At 43.8% G+C, this 24,293-nt stretch overlaps 1 protein-coding gene across 1 annotated transcript in view; it reads right to left on the reverse strand.

Annotated features, from left to right (window-relative positions):
- SLC6A11 (solute carrier family 6 member 11) overlaps positions 1–24,293 on the reverse strand; it is a gene marked incomplete at both ends in the record, with an annotated part of 82,812 nt that overhangs the window by 11,885 nt on the left and 46,634 nt on the right. Inside the window, one exon of the mRNA XM_082288499.1 lies at positions 2,343–2,446. Within this exon, the coding sequence (XP_082144625.1) occupies positions 2,343–2,446 (104 nt within the window). The remainder of the gene's footprint in view (positions 1–2,342; positions 2,447–24,293) is intronic.

A 24,293-nucleotide genomic window follows, 5' to 3' on the forward strand; every position in this document is an offset into this window, starting at 1 on the left:
ACAACATGAATTTTTTATGTACACCCTTGGCAGGAGGACACCAGAGCCTGGATGAAGCCCTGACTGATGTCAAGTGAAAGGAAAACTTCACATTCTTCCAAATTAAACTCCTACCAATCACCTGAATAATTCAAGATGTGCATCACTTCTCCTCTCCCTGCCTGACAAGCAGGACACTTGTGGAAATTCATCCTGCCTTCCTTAAGGAGCTCCTCCAAGCCCACAGAGCCCCTGGCATCCCTCCAGTCCCTTCCTTCCCTTTATGGATCCCATCAACACCAATTCCCATTTCTCTTTTCGTCCTAGACTAGAAACTTGACAAAGGACAAATCCTCAGGTCTTAAAAGTTTTGTCCATGTGTGAAATCACTCCTTTATCTCCTGCCTCACAGTGGGAACAGGGGAGCTGACCCCAGACTTGTACCTGGGAGTGCATTTGGGTTTCTGAGCTTGATAAAAATTAGAGGGAACATCAGTACACCTGTCTTTTATCCCTGTGGGGAAACACTGCCTGCTGAAGGCACTGCCAGGCCTTTCATCTTCTCAGAGGAATCACTCTGGATAGAAACTCTGGGACATCCAGGGAGGAGCTGTATTTATGTTTTTCTAAGAAACACACATAAGGATAATAAAAACTAATTTCTTATTCAAAGGTGTGAAGTGACTTTAGCAATTCATTTACAATGTTAATGAATTAAATCAGGTTTAAATCTTAAATTCACAAGACCCCCGTGCCATTCAGATTTTCCCATTTCCCACTGAAATACCTCTTGCCATTATATTCCACTGCAATTTTCCCTCAGGAAAAAAAAGAGCAAACCAGAGCAGAAAAAAGTCGATGTTATGATCAGACTGTGGGGGTTGCAGGAGGCAAACCCCCAGCTTGTTTTTATTTTTTTAAAGCTCTGGTTAGAATACAAAATTGGGCTTTCCACATCACAGCTCTGTTTATGTCTTGCCCTGCTCAGCTCAGCCACGTTCTGCACTTCCCTGCACCACCCCTTCCCTCAGACTCCTGTCAGGATACATTAACATCTACTACCCAGCTGGAAAACTTGGGAAATGTTTTGTGAGGGGGCCTGTGGAGCCTGGATGCAGTGAAAGGTGCTCTGCTGCAGCATCCTGCTCGGGAGCTTTAGAGCAGAGCTCCACAAGCTGAGCTCCGGGGTCAGAGGGAAGGAAGGAAGGAAGGAAAATTCCACAAGCACACACATCCAAACTCCTGCTTTTTGCAGCGGGTTACAAAACCTCAGGAAAAGCATTCTTGCACTCCTCGAGGCAGTGACAATTTCTAGTTGGGATACAACTGGAAAGAAATAGAAATAAAGCTGAGTAAGAGAGGAAAGGGAGTGGTGTCCTTGCTAAAGCATCACTTGTGCTGATCAGGGAAAAGGTTCATTAACAATGCTCTGTGGGGTGGCTGTGAAGGTTGTAGGGGACTCACATCCCTTTCTGCAGGAAAAGATTTTGTCTTGCTCAGACATGGAAAGAAGGAGACATTTCCTAAAACTGCCTCCTGAGCTGTCCAAGTAAAACTGTAATTTAGAGTTAAATATTTTTGGGAGGTTTGGGGATGGTTTTTTGGGGTTCTTTCACTTTTGGACTGTGTTATTTCCTTTACAGAAGCATGAAATTTTAATTCTCCACCTGGAGATCTTAATGGAGTCACTACAACCAAACTGTCCTTGTAGGAATTGTAGGAAATCTGATTCAATAACCATGGATTCCAGAAGAAAAGAGTAAAGCTCATCTTGCTGCCCATGCCAGTACCATGAAATGAGGATTTTGTGCAAGTCATATCCTTTGGGCATTGATTCAGGGGAGATTAAAACCTCCTGAAGTCATCAGCAATTCCCTCTTTGGGAATATAGAGATAAGCCATGAAGTGCTGCCCATTCCCTCTGGGCTAGGGCCTGCAAACTTCCCCCAAAAATGGGGAAAAGTGACAGTCAGGGCATGGACCAAACTGAGGTGATTTTTAATGACAATTTTTTGGTAGTATTTTTTTAAAGAGCAGCTTAAATAATGTGCACACATGCAATTATACCTGTCTGAAATTCTGTATTTTTGCATAAGATTTGTATCCCTGTGCATACTGAGGGACTGTGCAAGGGTCAGATATGCCCAAAAAGGGATGAAAACACCACATTTTGGAGCAGAGTTCCTCTGGGGCACTTCCAAGAAACATTACAGGTCTCTGTCCTATGAAAACACATGCGTGGGTTTATGGTTATCCGTGGAAAAAGGAAAAGAGAAGGGATTCCAAGTGAAGCTCAGTGCATGGACACTTCCACCCCTGCAAATTGCCCCCCAAAAGCAGAACTGCAGCGTGGCAGGTGTTACCTGTAGCAGTTGTTGTTGTAGTTGTTGTAGCTCCCCAGGGCTGTCAGGCACCCCAAGCAGATGGCATAGGAGAAAAAGATCTGTGTGCCAGCATCCACCCACACCTGCAGACAGACAACAGGGAGGGCTTCAGAAAGCAGCCAGGAGAAGTCACCCTCGTGCCAAATCTCGGCTGCAAATCCACAGAGGAGGCTCTGCAGGTCAACAGAGTCTGGCAAACCTTTCACAAATCACAACCTCGAAAGGAAAACATGCTGAGAGTGAAATCCCCCTCCCCATCCCAAGGGTGTAAACGAGGAGTAGCCCAGCTGATCTTTACAGGCTCAGCCTAAAGTAAAAAGGGAAGACAAAATTCCTAGAGAACCTCACCCATTAAATTCTTTAATGGCTTTTATATGGTGTCAGTAACTGCAGCCTAAATAAAATCACCTGCATTTATCTCATCCGGTTGGATTGTTATTCATTCAAACTTAAAAACTCAGTGTGAATAAATGCTCTAAAGACAAAATGAGCCACTCCTAGATAACACATAAATTAAGCTGGGGAAAGAAAGGATCAGTTATCCAGGGAAAGGATTTTTTAGCAATAGTCAATGGATCCAACAAGTACAAAGTTATGGTGCTGGTCACCGTACAATCAAGAAAAAGTTCTGTAGAGCTTAACAAGTCAGTAGCTTTGTAATATCATTGTGGGAACATTTACATCCTACAGTGATGCAAACACTTAATTCTAAATCAGAGAAAAGAAGAAGAAAGCGTGAGTTAACACAGTGAGATTCTTCTCCTCACAGCAACCTTAGAATATTAACAGGTAGGTTCACTTTGCTTTAAAAGTGTTGCAATAAAGCAATTTATTTCACTTGACCAGTGTGGGTGTGTTCCCACTGGAGCTGAAGGTACCCCTTGAAGCCTTGGCTTTTCCAAGGGAGTGATGTGGAGAACCCAAACCCAAACAGCTGCATTATGACTTCCAATCCAATAAAATCCTGCTCCTGTTTTCCTGGGAAAAATGATCTCTTGAAGTTCTTTGTTAAAGCAGAGCAATCAAAGCACCAAACCCTGACTGCTCACCAGAGGCAGTGGCTGTGAGGCCATTCCCTGCCGAGGTTGGAGCCAGGGAAGAGGCAACACAGGGAAGGATTTCAGGACTAACAACAGCCATCAAACCCTCCTGAACACACAAAGGGGATGTGCTTGTTTAACATGTGATCAAGTGAGACCTTGCTCTCTGGAGTTGTTGAGTGTTTCTGTTTAGAAATAACATTAAGATCACATTTGATTTACATCAGTGTCTTAAAGGGTTTCACTGCTGTCACCCTGAATAAGACACAGCTGGTTTCATCCCAGAGCTGCACCATCGCTGAGGAAAAGCTGCACACGGAGAGGCTTTTGACAGACAGGCTCTTTAACAAGACTGGAAGCTCCCAAAAAGCTGTAAGGAGCATGGGTCAGCTGAAAATGCACCAACTTCTGGGGCCCAGGCAAAAGCTGGGAAACTGGATCAGCACACGGATCCTTCCCTTCCTGCCCTTCCACAGTTGCAGGGGAGGGTAGAGCACTCAGAGGAGCAACAGCCCTTCCTGCTGGCACAGCTCCCACGAGGCTGATTATTCCTTGGAATGCCAGTCCTGGTGGAAGTGGGGGCAAATGAGAGCTGTGCTGGAAGGGAGGAGCTCCAGAGCTGCTCGAACAGAGGAGCAGAGAGCAAACCCCTCTGGAGGTCCTGTGTTCCCAGGCAGAAAAGCAGATCAAACTCTGGCCACAAGTGACGCTATTTCCTTCAAAGAAAACAAAGACTGTGGCAGCCCACGTGAATCAGCCTAAAAAGTGACAAACACTTTATGAGAAACATCTGCACAGAAATATTCACATATCCTGTAAAACTGGAATCAGACTGAAGAGAGTTTTTGTTGCACTCTATGGCATCAGTCTGGAAATTCCCCCAGAACTTAGGGCTGATGTTTAAACAGGAATGGAGAAGCAATTTTATCTGCTGAATGGAATAATACAATCAGTATAGCCTCTTTTGGGTTGTACACTCAGAGGACCAGGGACATTTAATTTGTTCAGGTTTCTAAAATGGCAAAAAGTGATCAGCAAAGTGGCAAAAGGAACATAAATTTAGAACTCCCAGGTAGATTAGATTGCTGGTAGCTGAAAAAACACAAGAGCTGGATTTTTGCCAGACATGCCAACACTTCCAAGCCATGCAGGTGACATTTCAGATCAGTTCTCCATCTCCTTGCTCCAACAGCGAGGGACCATTTGACATCTATCCTTGGACTGCAGTGCTCAGGTCATGGCTGGGGAATCTGGTGAGCTCCCCACATTGTTTATGAGCCTATGTGACCCCAGTTTAGCCATTCACAAAATGCACCTCAGGGGAATTGTTCTCATTCCAACTTGTGGTGGGCACAGATGGGCCCTTGTAGACACCAATCCCACATCCAGGTGCCATCCAGGTGCCACCCACCCAGCCCATGGTCACAAAACCATTATGGGTTATTTCTGAGAGCGCTGAGTCTGCCTTAGACCAGAAGCTTTTCCATGGAATGAAGGTAGCACAGTTCTGCAGAACAATGACGTTCTGAAGGGCAGGGACACAGAGGACACTGCCAGCAACCCTGGGGCAGCAGCTGGGACTAAAGAGGACATTTGTCTGAAAGGTGACACAGCTCAATACTTTTCTGGCATGAGTAAAGTCCAGAGGAAAGAACCTGGACCAGAGAACACCCTGTCTGTGCTTTATGAACTGTGCACCTTGAAAACCCTTTGGTCACTGATAATTAATTCAATTTAGCACTCACACACTTGGGATTGGAACTGTTTTATAGTTTCTACCAGCTCCTACTTTAAAGGATGGAGCTAAGCCTTTGTCAGCTTTTTTAATCACATGTAAAATGTTTCCATGCCAAACAAGATTAAAATTAAAGTCCAAAACCTTTGGTAACTGACCCTAATATTTGAAAAATCCCAGTGCCAAAGGACAGGACCTTTGTATCTCCTGTGTTGTGTTTTTTTCCCCAGTTACAGTTTTATCCTCCAGCCAGGTGGAGTGCTGAGCACACAGCACAGCCACTGCTCCAGCTCCTTCCTGGACAGGAATCAGTGCCTTCCCCAAGCCCCTGTGATGAGCTCTGTTCCCAAAAGGAGAAGGGGATGTAACTCCATGGCATCCCTGCTTTTTCCCAGCAGGAATGAGGCAGGAGGGGGAGAGGCTGTGAATCTTCCCATCTTGTGAGCAGGAAGGGAAAGCAGAGCCCTGATCCCCACTCCAGGGCTTTCCCACACTCCAGGAACAGCTTTCCTGACTCACACCATGAGCTCTCACACAGCAGCCTCAGCTGATAACTCCTGTTGGTACAAACAATCCCACAAAACAATAAACAGGAGCATTTTCTACTAAAAATGGAAAGTGCTGCTTGGCAAAGTCCAGCTCTCAAAAGTTGGCCATACCCACACTTTAAGTCTGTCTGGGTAACCTTAACTTGGCCTTCTTGTGGCAGGTGCAGGACACAATCTTCACTTCCATGAGTGCTTTCTCTGCCCAGGGAGATGAATTGAGCTGGACAAACACAGGATGCTGCTGTCTGGAGGATGCCTTGCCTCCTTTGTAGTTCCTGCAGTGAAAGCAGGATAAGGAAGAAAGAAGGGGGATGTGCTGTAGTGCAGACAACAGAACCCTGCTCTGGAGAATTAGGTCCTTTTCATGTCCCTGCCAAAAAGTTTCTAAGGGATGTTATGTCCATAAATCACTTCAGGAAACCTTTTCTCACGTGTTTCTTAACTTGGCTATCCTCTAATGGGTGTCCAAAGTGAAGGACAAAGTGACTGGGCACTCGCTGTTGCAGATAAAGTGAATTAAAGTCACTTCTTGAACAACTAAAAAACCCCAATTTCAAACTGAAAATCCCCAAAAGAGTGGCAGCCCCTCATTTCAGTCTCAATATAAATGTCTTTCTGTCAGTAGGATGGGCTCATGCCATATACTGAAAATAAAATAACCCACGTTTCTGCAGCATGTGACCAGTGCAGAAATAAGTCCTTTTGCAAGGCTGAGCCTTTTTTTTTGGTGATGCTCAAACCCCATGCAGTGAATTTAGAGGGCCAAGCAAGGAGTGAGAGGGATAAAACAAAATATTGCATAACTGTCCTGAGATGAGCTTAGTGCCTGAGCAAAGCAGAGACCTGGGGGAAAACCTGTGACGTGTTGGTGTTGATTATTTTCACAATGCATGGAATGAAAAACAATGGTGCTCACCTGAAGGAATAGCTCTGAATTCCAGAGGTTTCTAACTTTGTACCTTCCCTTTACTTCCTGTGCTCTCTGGATATATTTTGGATATGCAGCTGTTATGAAACCCTCCCGTGAATGCAGGAAGCCTCTCCCAGGACACACTGACTTTAGCTGGCACTTCCATGAGCTTTTAGAGCCATGACAAACAGCTGAATAACCCAAAAGGTGTAAAACTGTTCCATGTCTGGGGAACATGGGAGGATCAGGCAGCTGTTTTCAGTCTGATCCGCCTAAAAGATAGGAAGGGGTTTTTTTAAAAAAAAGAAAAGACATTCTGTTGTCACCGGAGAGGGCTCATTTTACACCCCAGGGGCTCAGGTGACAGCTCGGGGCTTCAATGCAAGGGCTGAGCTGAAGGAGCTGCCACATCCCAGTGTCCCCACGTAAACAGGAACAGCAACGGAGCACCAGGAGGATTCCCCCAGTAAATAACAGGAATATATTGCTTTTCTGTCTGGCCCTGGCTTTTCCTACAGCCCACACAGCTCTGTTTGCTTCCTTTGAATATTCCTGTCAAAACCAAGGGCATTAATCTCACACTGGCTGGAATCTGCATCCCATGGGTGTAGCATCATAAATATCCACTTTTTTTTTTCTCTTTCTCATTCTCAACAGTGAGCTTGATCACCAAAGCTCAAAGCATCCCTAATTCCAGAGTGGTTAATGACAACCCCATCATGAAACACTGTCTGAGAGTATGGGAGAGCTCCCAGACCACTTAAAAGCTGTGCCTGCTCTTTAAAACACGATGTTCCAAATGCTGGCAGTCATTTATTTCCCATTTTGTTATCAGAGAATGAGCAATCACTCCAGGTTTTCTTTTAATTTCAATTACTCATTACTTTTTGATGAATCTCAGCAGTGTTTGTATTTTAAAAAGCAGACTGCCTTCAGTTTCAAATGAGAATTTGAAAAATAAAGCCTGTGCTGTCAGGAGATAATAAATGAAATTTCAAGTAGAGTTGCAGAATTTTATCACAAATGCCTGAATAAAAGAACCTGTTGCCAGATAGGTTTAGGTATGACAGGACTGTAAGAAACCATCAGAATGTGAGGTCTTGACCTTGAAGCAACACCTGCACTTAAAGAGTGACCCCATCAGACATGGGGCAATTAGCACCAGGTTTAATTATGGGCACTAATGAAGCTTTTGGAGAATCAGAGCATTTCAAAAGTACCTGCCAGACCTCTTCCTAACAAAGGCTTCCTTCCTGTCCTCTGGAATGAGGTCAGAGCGGTTCAAGCACTGCTGCAACAGCTCAGAATAATTTCTGACATAAACTATAGGAAAGCCCAAAATAACTGCTAAAAAAAGCCAGGATAAAAAAAAAATGCAGTTTCTAACAGGTTTGGGAAGAAGCCAAAGTCCCAGTTTCACCCTTTGCTTTCATCTCCAATATCCTGGGAATTTCTTTTCTCTCAGTGGATCATTCCAGCTGCTTTCAGTGCCCAGCTGGAGCACCTGACTGGGAGGAGCTGGGATTGAAAACCAGGGGGGATTTCTGTTGTCACCCCACAGCAAACACGAGGTGCTCGTGCTGTGTGAGGCTTCCCACGCAGCTCAGGGTTCACCCATACGGAGAAACAGATCCCACCAGGGCGTTCTGACCTTGCCAAAGCTCCCCACACAGAGAGTTTACCTTTGTCTATTTGCAACACTCCTTTTCCCAGCCTTAGAGCCCAGCTCTCTCCAATAAAGGACAATTTTAGCCCCAAGATGAACTTTTGGTGACACCAGGAAACTAAAAGTTATTCTGCTGTTTGCAGAGTGCCTTCACAGCACCAGGGTAATGTGCAGTGAAAAGAATCATTCCCTAAATTGCATTTTATTACACTCCTCTGCTACGAATCCCATCTTTATGTCTATATATAAATGTATTTCCAGGAATAATGCTAACGTAGGCAGTAGTGGAGGACTGAGCATTTTATCTCTGATCATATTCCAATAAAGTAATTTTTTTCCTGGCTTTTTCATTATGAAGAACATTCAACCACATCACAGCCTCCTCTGTTGGTGTGGCAGCAGGAGGGCGCATGGGATGAGAAATAGGCTGCATGTACCAGGAGGAAGGCAACAGATCTACACCTGGCTACTTCTTTTGACACTTCCCATGTTCCTCAAGTTGAAAAATGTTATATATTCACGTGACAGCCCCTCCCAAAGGCAGACAGAGACGCAGCCTGGGTATTTGCAGTGCAGAATGCTTTGTGGAATGGATGAAGAAGAGGCTGAGGCACCACATCTGCCCAGGCCCCGCTGAGCAGGAACGTGCAGCACCTTCGGTGCAAAACACAATTCACTGCCACCAACCCAAGCCTCTGTGCAGAGGCAGGAAAAATAAAACCAACCAGTTTGCATTCACTCTCTAGTCACTCTCTTGCAATCAAGTGAAATTTTTTCTTGAATAGCAGCGAACACAGAAATCAGCTGAATGTCTGGGCTGTGCAGCTGCCAAAACACGGAATGCAGAGGTCAAGGTTCTGTTCCATTTGCAAAACAACCCAAACACTTGGAGGATGCAGACGTTCAAAGTGAACAAATCCATTCCTTGCACGCATGCTGCTGTTCCCTGACTAGCAGTGCACTGATTTTACCTTCTTCCTATCAATCCTGCAGGCAAAATCAAACAGGGAAGAATAAACTTTATCGTCTTAATTTTCCCACATTGTCAACACAGTTATTGCACCTGTATAGTTTTTCATATTTGACTAGAAAATAGCCTTGGTATATGTTTGGTTAAAAACAAGCTACAAATCTCCTCAACAGAGTCAATTTAAAAGACATTCTGTGTTTAGCAATCAGACCAAAAAGAAGTTATTTCACAAAATTAAACCAGTTAATCCCTGAGGTGCCGACGAGAATCTTTTTGCTGAGTACAAAAATACAGCTTTCCACTTGGAAGTAGAATCTTGGAAGAGCCAGTGAGTAAAACAGACTTCAAGAATACAATTTTAAAGCAGAATATTGCTTTAGCTACAGACGCTGCTTAAAGCTCTGAGAATTTTTAGGATGTTCTTCACAACAAACGACTCTGGATGTCGCTGCCTCAACAAACACGCTTGCAGCAGTGATACAACTTACTGCTGATATACTTCTTTTTCAGTGACTACAGCCCTTTAAAATCAAGCTTTCAGTGCCTGCTATCCTCTCTGCATTTATTGAACCTATGCTAGCAGTGCGACTGTAGAAAAATAAGGATGTAAGTCAGACTAGGCACTGAAGACGTGCCTCAGGCTGCTTGAAGTGGCAACGCTTCTGACAGTCATTGATGTAAAAGTGGTTGGTGTGATGCTGGACAAGTGATGCTCAGCTCCTCCAGGCTCATCCAGACGGCAAGAACAGCACAAAAATATCCCTCAGTTATCTCCAAGCAGCCTCAGCTACAAGAAGTCGTGGCTGAGGGCAAAGCTGGAGTGCTTGGCTGAAGAAAATAAAGGAAAAAACCCACTGGATCCAAGCAGCCTGGCACCAAGCACGTTACCTAAAATAAATAAGCTTTTTGGCCCCTGTCCCCTGTCCCCAAATGCCTTCTTGGAAAAAAAAAATTATCTCTCTCGACTCAGTGGGAAATGTCATTAAGTGGGGAACTAAACCCAAACAAAATATGAACTGTGCATTGTGGGGAAGCAGCAACAAAAATGGTGCGTTTTGGACCCAGGAATGAGTTTGTTTCTGAAGTTTACTACCCAGGGCTTTCTAAACAACACAGCTTCTGAAAGCAGAGCCTTCATTAGAGCAGGAAAACACCACTTAAACGGCCAGGCAGAAAATGGCTGAATTAAGCTCTTTTTCCCTCTCTTTAATGGTAGTGATTCTCAAAAGATTCAAAGTAGGTTAGGGGAAGAATAAAACAGCTATGTTTCTAGTGTCTACCTGACAACAGCTTTTGTAGGGGTGAATAATTACATGAAAATCACTTCCTTTCCACCTCTCTTTGGGATTTCTGTGGGTTGCTAGGCAGTCTCTCTCCTACCTTCTGCTAATGTCACTTCCAGAGGGTTGAATGCGGTATATTCATTGGGAGAATGGAAACTCGGGAGAAGCAGGACCTAAATACTCGGAGTTTTGTTTATTCATTGCTGCCTTTGGAGCCCGACACTATAGCTGGGATCACTTTACAGATATTGAGATGCTAATTTCCCCAGGGGCTGTTGTCAGCCAAGTACCACCCAGTTAAAATGGGACAGGACCTTCCTCAGCACCGGAGCCACACCAGTTGCTTGTTCCTGTGGCAGCATCCAAAGTGGAAAGTCAGGTGCTGGAGCAAAGCATGCTGAGGGTCCTTCAGGGGTGTATAGAAGGAATTCTTTGCCTCCCTCTCGCTTCTTTTCACGAGGGAAATAGTGTTTGTTATGAGACTGGTTTGCTTTCCTGCTCTCCTTAATCCAAAGTTTAGGGGGTATCTTGGTTGCCTTGGTGTGATTCCAAGAGGAGCAGACACAACAAGAGACCAGAGACTTTGGATTCACTTCCCTGTCAGCATTTTCTGAGGGCAGGATGCTAATCTCTTGAACTATGTACCAGTTTTCCACTGCTTTACTTCTGGAAGATATGGTAAGGAGAGGCCTGACAGTACAAGGTACAGAGAATACACAACCGTGTAAACCATGAGAGTGTTCACAGAGAAGAGGGGACATGAAATCCTTCCCTGGGAGGGTGGGCAGGCCCTGGCACAGGGTGCCCAGAGCAGCTGTGGCTGCCCCTGGATCCCTGGCAGTGCCCAAGGCCAGGCTGGACACTGGGGCTTGGAGCAACCTGGGACAGTGGGAGGTGTCCCTGCCCAGGGCAGGGGTGGCACTGGATGATCTGTAGGATCCCTTCCAACCCCAACCACTCTGTGATTGTGCATGGGTTAAAAAAAAGAAATAAACTTTATCCAAAAAGTCCCTCTCCACTGCAGAGTGCTGGCTGAGAAAACTGGGGCTGGAATGCTCCCTCCAGAGAGCAAGGATGAGTGGCTGTGGGAAGGGCAGCAACCGAACCCAGAGCAGGGTTCTGAGAGATCCAAAAATTGCCTTTGGTTTCCAAACTGCAGTTTCAGTCTCCTAAGAGTGAGATTCTCTTTGATTCTGGCCTTATCAGTTTTCATCCTCAAAGTTACCTCACTCAGCCTGGCACAACAGGAGACAGGGAAGAGGCCAGAGGCTTTGGAGTCACTTCCCTGACAACATTCTCTGAGGGCAGGTTCCAAATCCCTTGAAATAGGTATCAGCTTTCCATTAATTCAGTTCTGGAGCACATGGTAAGAAAATGCCTGACAGTATAAGGTACACAAAGTATTCTGGAGATATAGTTCATATAAAAACATTTTTATCCTTATCATAACATGATTTTGGGGGGAAAAAATGGCATCTGTAACAGTTCTTTTGTGTCTGAGGTATAGGAAAATAAAATTGTCTTCAGTGGATTGGGAGCTTAAATTTGGGAATATGGCAAGCTGGAAATATTTTTAGAAAGGTATCGATATTTAATCACAATATCTCTCTTTAAAAGTATGGATAAGAGGCAAAGCATCATTAAATCCCAATATCTCTGAGGAGCAGCACCTTTTTCTTCACTGACTTGTTTCAGGTGCACAGGTTCAGGGCAGGAGGATGCTCTGTTGTTCCTCTGGGATGTTCCTGTGAGTTCTGGGGAATATCATCCCACCCTCTGGGAAGATAAAACCACTGACTGCTGAGCATCCCCATGGTCCAGTTTGCTGAGGAGCCCTCTTCCTTAAAAGCATCAAAAGTTCTGCCTCCTCCTACATTTTCACTCTATCAAGCGTCAGGCATTTGGAAATAAAAGCATTTCTTTTTCCTTCCGTGCACGATATGGAAAAAGTACAAAGAATAACCATTGCCTTCCTTTCTCTTTTCATATTTCGTGTATTCCTGTGTATATTTCATATATTTCCAGTGTCCCAGAGACACCAGGATTTACCAGGTCTTTTAGGCGGCCTGTTAATGTCATTTCCTATAAGTGATAAATAAAGATGCTCCATTTTTTAAAATAAATGCAGGAAGGGCAGGCAACTAATTTTTAAAATGAGGGTGTTGATTAATGTTCCACTTTACTGAAACACCACCAACAAGTGCTCTCAGGATGAGAGATTTGGCAGCTCCCACATCCACCATAATGCACTCACAGGAGTTCCAAACTATTTACACTCAACTGCATCGAAGCATTGATGGCAGAGGTGACCCTGATTAATTCCTGCACTGCTCTGAATCCAAACCAAGATGGTGTTAAGGTCTTTTTTCTTCAAATATTCTAATTGTGTGACATTTGCCAGAAAGCAGGGCTCTGGGGGGGGTTTGGCTTTTCGGCTTTCAGGGGGAGAGAGGAGAGGTAGCAAAGGTAGTGGGGTTCCAGCTCCTCTCACCAACTTGATCCCTTCAAGACATCCAATTTTTAAGACAGATCTGCCCAATTGTAATATCCCAGTGACAAAAACCCTTCTCCAATGGCTTTTTATTAACTCCTCTTACTCTCTTTAGTTTGTCCTTCAGCATCCTTGGAGCCTGAGGAACAGTGGAGATGGCAGACATGGCACTCAGCTGTGATGTTTGAATTCTTTGCAAAGGTGAAATGTTTTGGTTACAAATCATTATGCAAAGACTTCACTCAGAAATGAAGAGGAAGCTCTACTTGGGTTGTATAACATCAGGTGAAACCTTATTTAATCTTTCTTTAAAAATAATAACCTTCCAGAATTCTTTTTAAGCCACTTGAAGAATACTTATCTATGAGCTGAACTTCTAACAAAGGATCCAAAAGGATCAGTTCAAAACAGAAGAAAATAGAGCTATAGAAACATGAGGATGTTTTGATTTAAGTTCTTCCTTTTATTGAAAACAGCCTCAGCCTTGTATAAATATCTGATACCAAGAGATCCTCCCAGAGGATCAGTTTATTTTGGGAACATGGAACTCCTGCCTGCAGAACGAACCATGTGCACCACCAAAGAGGGTCACACATCAAAAGCATTGTTTTTTCCCCAAAACACTGCAGTTGCCTCCCTTCAGAGGAGCCTGTTTTCTCTCTGTTGCTTATATGGAGAGTGAAAACCACTCCACCAGGGTTTTTCCTGCTCTTCAGGAAGCCCCAGTGATTTTCAGTGAGTCCTGAAGATCCCAGACTGCTTCAAGTCCTGAAGGTTCTACTCGAGCTCCAAATTTCACCCTGAACATCTTTAATGTCTAATTCATCATGTGCAAATTTCTCTGTTTAAGATAAACCTACACTTAGCACTGTGCAGTTTTAAAAACTAGAAAAAGGAAAGGATGCTCAGAAGAGAAAGAATCTGCTGCCTCACTACTGAAGGCTTAAAATTTTCACATTTTTGCATTTCAAACAGGTGAAGCTTCTGCAATGTTGGGGCACAAAACTCAAAGGAAATTTTCCTATCAGTTTCCAGGAGCCTGGATTTTACCTTGCTAGATTTTACAGAATTGGAATTCATGAAAACAAGAAATGCAACTAAAAGACTGCTTTATCAGCTTCTTTCCCTTGCAGAAATATTTCTCAAGCTAAATTAAATATGTGAAGAGTTTAAATATATATATAAATATACTCTGCTACTCTAATGCAGCATTTGGCAAATTATGGGCTTGAGGACACAATATGCAAAGTAAAAATTAAAAAAAAAAACCAAACTCATCCCTTACAGTATAAAGACTTTAAAATTGAATTGGTTTGGAACAATCAAATGTGTGTATTAAAATTATCATCTAAATAAAAAACAGCCTGCAGGAATCGATTTAAATTTCCTAAGCAGCAAATCAAAGTTTGTCTCACCAAAACTTAACTGTGTTCATTAGAGCTTTGTTCCCCTCAGAAATCCCTCAGAGGACAAAACAATTCCCTGACTGCCAAAGGATCCCTGAAGGTGGCAGTGGGAATTGGAGACAATATGGAAAAATAAACTTATACAGAGACTCTCCCCTTGGATAAATTGTCACAAAGACAGAGGAGCTCCCTGCCAAGGTCCCTGCATGACCTTAGGTGACCGAGGCGTTAATTGTGCCTCGGGTATGCAACAAACACTGCATTAACTCCTGATAAAAACCCTGGAGAGTTTTGTCAAGGGATATCTGGGAGTGATTTGGTTTTGCATACCTATAATACAGTTTTTTCCCCGGGTTGCATCCTGCAGTGAGCTCTAACAACTCCTCTTTATTCTTTGGATGAGGATGTGACCAATCCAGGGCAGCGCCAGCCCCAGTGGAAACAGCTCCTCCAAAAGGTGTCCTTCATGTTGATATATTTTTTGAACTTGTTTGTTCTCGCATTTCCTGCAGCAGCAGCTCCAGCATTAGAGGCTGTTTGGGGCAGCCAGTGCACCAAACATTTCATTCCCACTCCCTCAGATCAGAGCAGATCTTCCCTTCCTCCCTGTTGGGGAAGATGGCACTGAGGCTGCGTTATGTTTTTCCTGCCCGCAGTTTCTGCTCACACACCTTCTGTTGTCAGAGCCTGCAGTCAGCAGGTGCTGGTGAGGGGATCTCTGTCTCCTGCCTCCATGGAGAGCAGGGGAGCAGTCCCAGAGCACAGCTCCCAGCTCCAGCCGCTGCCAAAAGCAATCCCAGCCCGAAGGCGAACGGAGCTGGAGTCGGCAGTGTGGCCCTGCCCGGAGGGAAAGAACAGATTTCCCCTTCTCAGCTACCCTGGCACAGTGCCCTGGGTGGGCACCTCCATGCTGGAGTCTGGCCCAGCTGCTGGAACGGTGCCACTGGCAGCTGCGTTCCGAAAATTGAGAAACCAATGGATTTTCTGTGGCACTACCAGTGCAGAACTCCTCTCCCTCTCTCTCCACAGCCTGCTCCTTCTGTGCCTTCTAAACTTGGAATTGGAAACAGCACAGAAGCTGCTGGTAAAGCTTAGAAACTGCAAACAAAAAAAGATAAACTCCCTCCAAGAGAGATTATTGTTCTGAAGGTTTTTTTTAAGCGGTCAGCAACCACGTGGTTGAAGGTGAAGGAAGCCTGGTTTTATATTCAGAAACACTTTGGAAAAATCTGTCACTAAAAGCTCTTTAGAAACTTCAGCAATTGTGGTTTAAGAAAGTCACTGCTGGATAAATCTCTAGGGAACAACCTCTTGGAAGGCCCTAGGGGACAAGCTGACCACGAGCCAACAGTGTGCCCTGGAGCAAAGTCCAGCAGCATCCCGGGCTGAGGATGAGGAAGAGTATTCCCAGCACCCTGAGGGAGGTGGGTGATCCTTTGCCAAACACCACAAATTCAGTGCTGGGATCATGAGTAAAAGGGACTTACTGGAGCCCAGTGAAAGCTCCAGGTTGAGGGACTGCTGCATCTAACATGAAAGCAGAGGTTGAGAGTTGGGACTGCTCAGGTTAGAGGAGAGAAGACTCAGTATTCTTGTGTATAAATAAATGTGTATAAATGAATGTGTATAAATGAATACCTGGTGGGAGGGAGCAAAGGACAGGGAATCAGTGTCTCCTCAGAGGTGCGGATAGAAGGACAAGAGGCACAAACTGAAAATCAGCAAATCCCACTTAAAAGAAAAAAGACTGAAGAAAAAACTTACAGAGAGAGTGGTCAAACCCTGGAACAGGTTGCCCCCAGAGAAATTGTGGAGTCACCACCCTTGGAGAGCTCAGAACCTGACTGGATATGGACTTTAGGGGAGTGGCAGTGGGTTTATGGTTGGAGTCGATGATCTTAAAGGACTTTTCCAGCCTAAGTGATCCCATGGCCCTCAACAACCTGTTCTGGTTGAACCTGCTTTGAGGGGCTCTATTCAAACAAGAATTTTCTGACCTGCTGCCATTTGCTTCACCTTGTTTTACAGCAGGGACACAGAGACTGCCCTGCAGGATGGACACTCCAGGGCAGGGAACCTCCCCGTGAAAGCTGGACTGATGCCTTGAAGAAACCAGCCAGAACCCCAAGTTAAATCTGGACTCTTGTGTTTAACAGTTTGCAATTGGCCCATCCGTAATTAATGGAATTAATTGATACTTTCAGCCTCCCACATCCCCTAGCAGCGAGTTCCACCATTTAGTCATTCATTGTGTGAAAAAGCACATTCTTTTGTATTTTTCTAAACCCACTACATCTCCATTTTTATAGACTTTTGCCAGAGCCAAGGCAGGGTTCCAGGAGGACCTCCTGAGTTCCTGGCTGAGTGCCACCCAAACAGGGAATGGTGCCTTGGCTGAGGAATCAGGAGGGCTGTGCTCTGTTTCCAGGTTTGACTGTGTGTAAAAGCTTTTTTTCTTTATTTTTTTTTGCCTTCTCACACAAAAACCTCACCAGTGACTGTTGGGTGTGTAGTGCCCTACACTGCTATTTAATGAACGTCACAAATGAATCCAAATCTCTGAGCTGCCACTCCAAATACTCAATTTTCTACAATAGCACCAAAACCATGGCCCAGCTTCCCATTATTATCCACTAAGTAACTCTATTAGTTTTGATTTATTTAAAAAACCCAATTTATTGCCTAAAGACCAAAAGGAAAAAGGGAAAATGTTTTTAATTTAACAGAAATGTCCCTAGAAAGTCCCTCAGTGTTTAATAAACCCATTAAAAGGCCAAGTGACAACTTCTGACCCCACATTCTGCTGCACAAAGAAATGTTTAATTGAAGGCAGCATTGATTTCATGCTGCCCACAGAATAGTCTGAATATTGCCCTTCACAAGCATAATAAAAACTGAGAGCTTAGGCAGGATAAATACTAAAGACACAATTAAAAGTTAATTATCTTTTCTAAAGTAAACTCAAAACAGAGAAATGAAATCTGGGGCAACGTATTCTTCAAATATTGGTGCTGACACTACGGGTCAACAATCCGAGAGGATGGACAGGAAAAGCTTTAATTTTATCCTAATTTAATCCCATTTCAGTCACTCAGCCTTCCTCAAAGCTCCAGATGTGGACAATCCCATCCTAACGCAGCAAAAACTGGCCCAGGAAATGATGAAAATCCATAAAGTTAACCTAGAGCATGAACCTCTTTATTAAAACATCCTTTTTCGCTTGAGAACCGTCATTTTCTATTTAACACCATTTAATAGGACAGAAAAGATTCAAATTACTATCAAGAGGCAGAAACAAAGCCATTTTTTCACTTCAGCTCCAAGGGATACCTATTTAGCTATAAATACATAGCAGGAACACGTTCAGTCAGTGCAGAGGTCACCCACTCTCCTCTTTTTATTGTTGCAAAACCAGACGATAGCGGAAAGGTTACGGCAACAAATTCCAATTTTGATCTAGGCAGTTAAAATGCAGCCCAATTCAAATGGCTGGAGCACAGTGCCATGGGAATGCTCCCCAAAGGTGGCCTTCTCTTCCCACTGTCCCCACAGGAAGCCTGGGAATCCCAGCACCTCTCCTACCCCTGCCACGTGCCCTGGCTAGGGGTCACCATAGGTCAAGGACACCCCCAAGGAACAGCCAGAGCTGGAAAAGCAATAAATGTCTGCAGGCACCACTTAAGGGTGGATGGATGTGTCCCCTCTGAGCATGGCAAACCCAAATGAGTTCCAGCATTACTCATCTCCTTCAGTCAGAACAATTCTGGGGAGCAAAGGCAGGAATCCACCAAGGCCACCTCACCACTAAACCCTCAGCAGAGCAGTTCTGCGGCAGCACAAGCAGTGAATTGGTTCAGACTTCATTGCAGTGACCTCCTCTGAAATGTAGGTCACAAAACCTTATACATTTATTTACTGCAGCCTCAAAGACTCCATATCCACAAACACTAACTCTTATTTCATTTTTTTCCATAGCCCCATCCCCGAATTCCAACAACGATAAAGTACTGAGAAAGCAACACTCATTAATCAACACTCATTAATTTTGGCATTGTATAGAATTGTAGAATAACTCAATTAGCTTTAAAGTCATCTCTCCCCACACTCCCAGCTCTTATGGTAGGAATCCCACAAGCACAGCCATCGAGGGTGTGGGACCACAAGTGCCAGGAAGGAATTTGGGGTGGTACAACGGGGATTCTGTGGCTGAGTGAGCGCAGCCGCAGCTCTGCGACTGCCAGGGCAGCACGGCAGAGATGATAACTCGGGGTGGCCCAGCTGCCTCTGCCTCAGAGTTAATTGCTGGTGAATGCTGGCTGGAATTTGCTTGGAACCCACCCAAGAACTTGGCACCCACCCAGGATTACGTGCCAAGAATCTCCGAGATCACTCCAGCAAGCTCAGAGCAACAATTTGTCCAATCAATCTCAGAATTTAAGATTTTTTTTTTTTTTTCCTAAAGGGGCATTTGGGATTTGTGGTTGTTCTCAGTTACAAGTTTAGGGAATCTCGCATTCCTGGGTAAGGAGCTACTGACAGAAAAATCAGAATGAGCTTTTATAAACAAATACGAGGAGGGATGGAGGAAGACAAAGTAATAATGCAGATTTGGTTTAGACCTTCAGGCACAAGCTGGTGTTCTTTTCCCTGTGACAGATTTGTCTGGGAGAAGTTAATTAGGAAAACAAACAAAGCACTACTGATGGCCTGGGCTTGTTTTAAAGGCTTATCTGAAGTGATCAAAGAGCTGATTTAGGGGTGGTTCTAACCCAAAAACATCCTTGGGGTCATGTCTGTCCCTCAGAATCACTCCTTGCATGTTCTCCCTCCACGTGAAGGACCTTTGGTTTCTGTCTGATCCCTCCAACCTACAGCACTCCCCACACAAGATGGAGAAAAGACAAAAAGGGGCTGTAGTTTGGTTTATTTCTTTCCCTTTCTCACTTGCTGAAAGCTCACTTAGTGTTGCATTCTTCAACTCTGGATTTTGGAAATATGCACTCATCTCTTACTTTTACTTGTAGGAACTAAAGTAAAAATTTAAGCGAGAACATAAAATTTTTTAAAAAACCACAAAAACCACCTAAACTACTTAAAAACTAAACTACTTTAAATTCTGCAGGTAAGGGGAGTTATAGAAATACAAAAATACATTTAGCAGTGATATGCCTGTACTGAAACCATCGGCTGGTCAGTGTCCAAATGCACAAGAAAGTAAATTAAGCCCTGTGTTGTTTAATTTCTGCCTGATTCACCCAAGCTGAGGTGTCTCAGCTCTGGCTCCAAATGCTCCACAGGGTCAGGACAAAAGAGGAATTTCTAGGACTGATGAAATAGTGGGGAACCCACCCACACTTCCAAGACAAGTTTCCCTCCCCACGCTGGAAGAACAAGCCCTGCTCAATTTGATGACCCTGGACCATCTCACCCACTTTGTTGTGAAGATCAAATTACCAAACAGATCATTTTAATTTGTAATCCCTTCTCCTCTGCCACGTTTTCTGCCCTCATAAGATAGAAACTCACTGAGGGCTGCTTCCCACCTGTACACTTTTCAGCTCTGCCATCATTTCCCACCTCTGGTCTGCTCACCTTCATGGCTGGATAAACAAATTCCCGGAGGCCCACGGGCTGGGAAAGTACCAGCTTTCCCTGGAGCTTTTTGTGAGCATCCCCCAGAGTCCCCATGTTGTTTTATTATTTTACACAGAGGGATTTAGAGCATTTGAAAAGCCCAAGTTGTTTTTAGAGTGGCAGGAGCTGTACACCCAGCTGGAGAATTTTAGTAAACAAGTCACTCAACATTCACTGGAATTCTGCTGTGAGCCTGGGCCTTTTTCAAGAGAGCTGGGCAGTGGAAAATCTTGCATTTAGAGCTGGCAAAAACGTAAAGTAAATCTGAGATCAAGACAAAAAAAGCGCTAGGATAATAAAATGTCGTTTAGAAACTGTGTTCAGGACCTTGCTTCTTGACATTTGGGGCTACTGAAAGTACTGACATTGATCAAATGTTTAATTTTGCAGCAGAATGAAGCTTCAATTTAATTTTATTTGCAAATTTGTGTGAAACAGAAAAGCATTTAGCCAGAAACTGAAAGGTTATTTTGACAAGCCAAATGTTGTTTCTCCTTTTTTTTTTTAATGAAGCATTTGATTTTTAGCTCCTGAACAAGATATTGTCTCCAAATGTAATAGTAATTAAAAATTTAAGAAGTATTTTTATTTTAAGCATTTTAAGCTCTGGTCTGTGTGAAATGCTTTCTGTTTGTTCTGCTAAAATATCAGTGTGCAAACAGAACTTGAGTGCAGAATCACCAAGAACCAGATCCCACCTCTCACTCTTTTGGAGGTCAGCTGCACTTTTTTATTCCAGTGTTCTCTGGAATTGACCCCCAACAAGTGAGCAATCAGTGAACCCTTACCCAAACGACACCAACCTCTGCAGATTTCTTGCCAGGTTTGTAACACCTTTTCTCAATGCATTTCATTCCCTCTTTGTTTGTGACACGCGAACATTTCCTTCCCTTTTCCTTATTTACAAACCCAAATTGCAGCAGCAGTGTGGGGTTGGCCCTGGTGGGACAAAGCCCATTTTATTGCCTCTCTTCCCCAGTGGCAGCAGAAGCTGTTCCTGCAGCCAGGATTCCGGGGAAAATTCTGAGGAAAGCTGAGTTTGTTGAGCCTCAGTTTTTAAAGCCTATAAACATCCACACGGGCAAATCTGTCTGTGTGTGGAAACTGAGACTGTGCCCACAGCTAAGGAAGATTTTCCTTAACATATCCATGACCTCTGCAGGAATTCCTGTACTACAAAGTTTTCTGGAATTTGATGTTGACACATGGACATTTCTCTCTTTAAAGACTCATTTCAGAGGAAAAGATATGAACAGTCACATGATGCACCACAGCCAAACCTGAAATCAGGAAAACATGCTGATTTCTCATCCTTTCATTTATTTCATGGGCAGTTTTGGTGATGCAACATCAGTGTGAATATATCTGCGTGTGTTTTATCAAGCAGAAGGGAGAAACGGTGGTGTAATGGTAGGTAAAGAACTGAAATTGTAGGACCATAATCCAACAAATAATTCAACAACCTAACCCAACCCCACACCAGCACAGCGGAGCTGCTTTGTCCGTAGGGAAGGCAGAGCAGCAATGCAGTAAATCCCATATATAAGCACAGTTGTCATACACATTTTAGGGGATACCAAAAGCAAGGTTGTAGATCCTGAGGGAAGCACCTTTCCAGCCTCACACCAACCCCCAGAGCCAGGCACCTCTCCCAGGGCAGGTCTGCGGGTGCACACTCTACATTTTTGCTCAGCCTTTTTCCTGTTGGGTTATTTTGAGAATTCAGCTGTTACCCCAGTTCTAGGGCAGAAATAAAAAGAGTCTCAGAAACACCAGGGGGATTGGAAAGCTTTTTTTTCCTGCCAGCAGCACGTCATTCCACCAGTGTAGTAACCTCATCTTTTGCTTTTTTCTCACATTCCTCTGGAATAATGGGATTAAGAAGAATCCTACTAGCAGTTCTTAAAATAACTCCATATTTTCCAGTGTCTCTATTCATGTGGCAACATAAACCCACTTGTGTCACAAAAATAGCACGGAATGTTTATTTGCTTCACTTTTGCCTCCCCCCACTGTGTGCAAGCTCCCTTATTATTATTTCCTCATTAATATCCATCTGTCACTTAGCTTTTTGTTTCACTAATTCCTAATTTAATCTGAAACATGCATTTTTAACAACAGCTTTTCTCTGCTAGCAGCCTGGGCTTCTAAAGCAGCCGACAGGGTCAAGCCATTGATATTATTTGTAGTCCTTTAAATGTTCCAATTTAGGCAAAAAAAAAAAAAAAAAAAAAAAGCCTCTTCAAGTTTCTCTTGCATTTCTTTTCAGGTTCCATCATGAAAACAGTGGGAGATCTCTGGCTGTCATGCCCATACTCCGAGTTAATGTGTGGATCCTGTCTCCCTCCAGTGGCACATTGCACCAGCCATAAAATCTGATATTAAAGAGCAATTAAAGCTTCTCTGAAAATCAGATGATGCCTCTCCACTGGCAGGGTTGCTAAGGGGTTGCAGGGACAGATTCCACGTGGCCCAGAAATCCCAGAGAAATTCCAAAATGAGCCCATTCTTTCAACAAGTCTCTTCTCACTGCCCAAACCTGCTGCTGCCTGCTCAGCTTGTGCAGCGAGGGCAAGAAACACAGCGAGAAACCATGGGGAGAAGGAGGCAAAGTATTTGTTCAGGGCGTGAAATAACACCCCAGAGCAACCACTGGACTTCAGAAAGCACATTTGCTACATCAAATTAACAGCCACAGCTTCGTGCTGTTGAATAAATCAGATTTGTCTGGTGAGCCATGAGTTCTATTCACTCACACACCCCAAAAGTTTGTGTAGGGAATTTAGATCAAGCCTTTCCCACAGAATACTTACATTTACTCCAAAACCTTTCCACTTAAATATACACAAAACTTTTGCACTTAAATATACTTAAATATACCCAAAATATCCATACAATATAAAAACTGATGTGGTGAGCAAACACTGAGCTGCTCCAGGCACCCCAGAGAGCTGGTTTTTGTCACAGGAGAAGCCCCTGGATGTCTCCATCCCATCCTTTTGGAATGTGTGTTCCCAACCAGACTCTGCCAGAGAATGGGATGCAGCTGCCTGGGAGAAGGGAAGATGCAATGTGTTCCCAGGTTTGCCCTTCAGGGTTGATTTGGGGAAAATGGGAAATCCATCCCACGAGTGGTTTCTGGCCTTGTTAAACACCTTTCACTGCATTTGGGATTAGTTGCTCTCCCTACTCTTTAAAGCCACATAAACAATCTGTACTGCAGAATCTGCAGGATATATTAAATTAAATAATTCCTCATTGAGGAGGTGATAAACTGCATTGTAGGAAAAATATCTCTAAGCATCTCACTGGGCTGTATCCTGGACTTGCCTTGCAATTTCAAACCTCAGTAATTTGTAATGATGGTGCAAACAGCAGACTCGGAGAAGAATGAATTCTTTTCCCAGTTTAAATTTGAAAAGTTTGGGTAGGGGATTCCTTTCACTGAAAGAACAGTTTGAAATTTAGTTTCCTGCTTGTTCAAAGGTCCATGTAAAGGGGGAGTTGTTGTTATACAGGTAATAAATTCAGCTGAGGATTTCCAACCCTGCAGCCTTTGCATGGATTTCTGACTTTCACTCTTGCTTTAATTCACTGCAGCTCACACCTGGTTCAGACCGTGAGTACCCGATGAGGGAAACAATCCAGAGAATGGGAAGAAAGTGGGAGGAAAAAGAAGAGTAAATTCCATACCCTTAGCAGAACTGCACGGGTGTCGCAGGAGCTGGACCACTTCCTCCTCTCACTATTTTTTCCCAATTAAATTTTTGGGGTTTTTTTAAATCGCTGCCCAAACTCTTATAAAAGTCGAAAATGCAGTAAATCACTGAAGGGTTTACTGACTTATGTGTTAAAATTCTGGTAAAATTCAGGATATTTGACCTGTCTCTGAACCATTTTTTCATGTACTATCCTTAAAAACTCACCAGCCTGTATTGAACGTATCCTAGGGAGCAGTTTCTCATTACACTGCAAGTTTCTCACTTAGGGAATCATGGAGTCATTAATGTTGGGAAAGACCTCTAAGTTTGCTGCCTGTCACATTTCAAAAAAATAAAAGCACCCAAAAATTCCCCAGCAAGCAGAGATCATTTCATTGCCCACATCTGAAAAGTCCAAGGTTTCTCTTGCAAGGATCACTAGGCTTAGATGCAGGACAGGTCTAAAATCCACTGCTCAGCAACCTGGATTTTCTGAGCATGAAAGCACCCAAAGAGGAAATCACCATTTCTTTTACAACCTTTTTT

Source organism: Coloeus monedula (genome assembly GCF_965178545.1).
Source record: "Coloeus monedula genome assembly, chromosome: 11".
In the NCBI taxonomy this organism is placed as follows: Eukaryota; Metazoa; Chordata; class Aves; order Passeriformes; family Corvidae; genus Coloeus; species Coloeus monedula.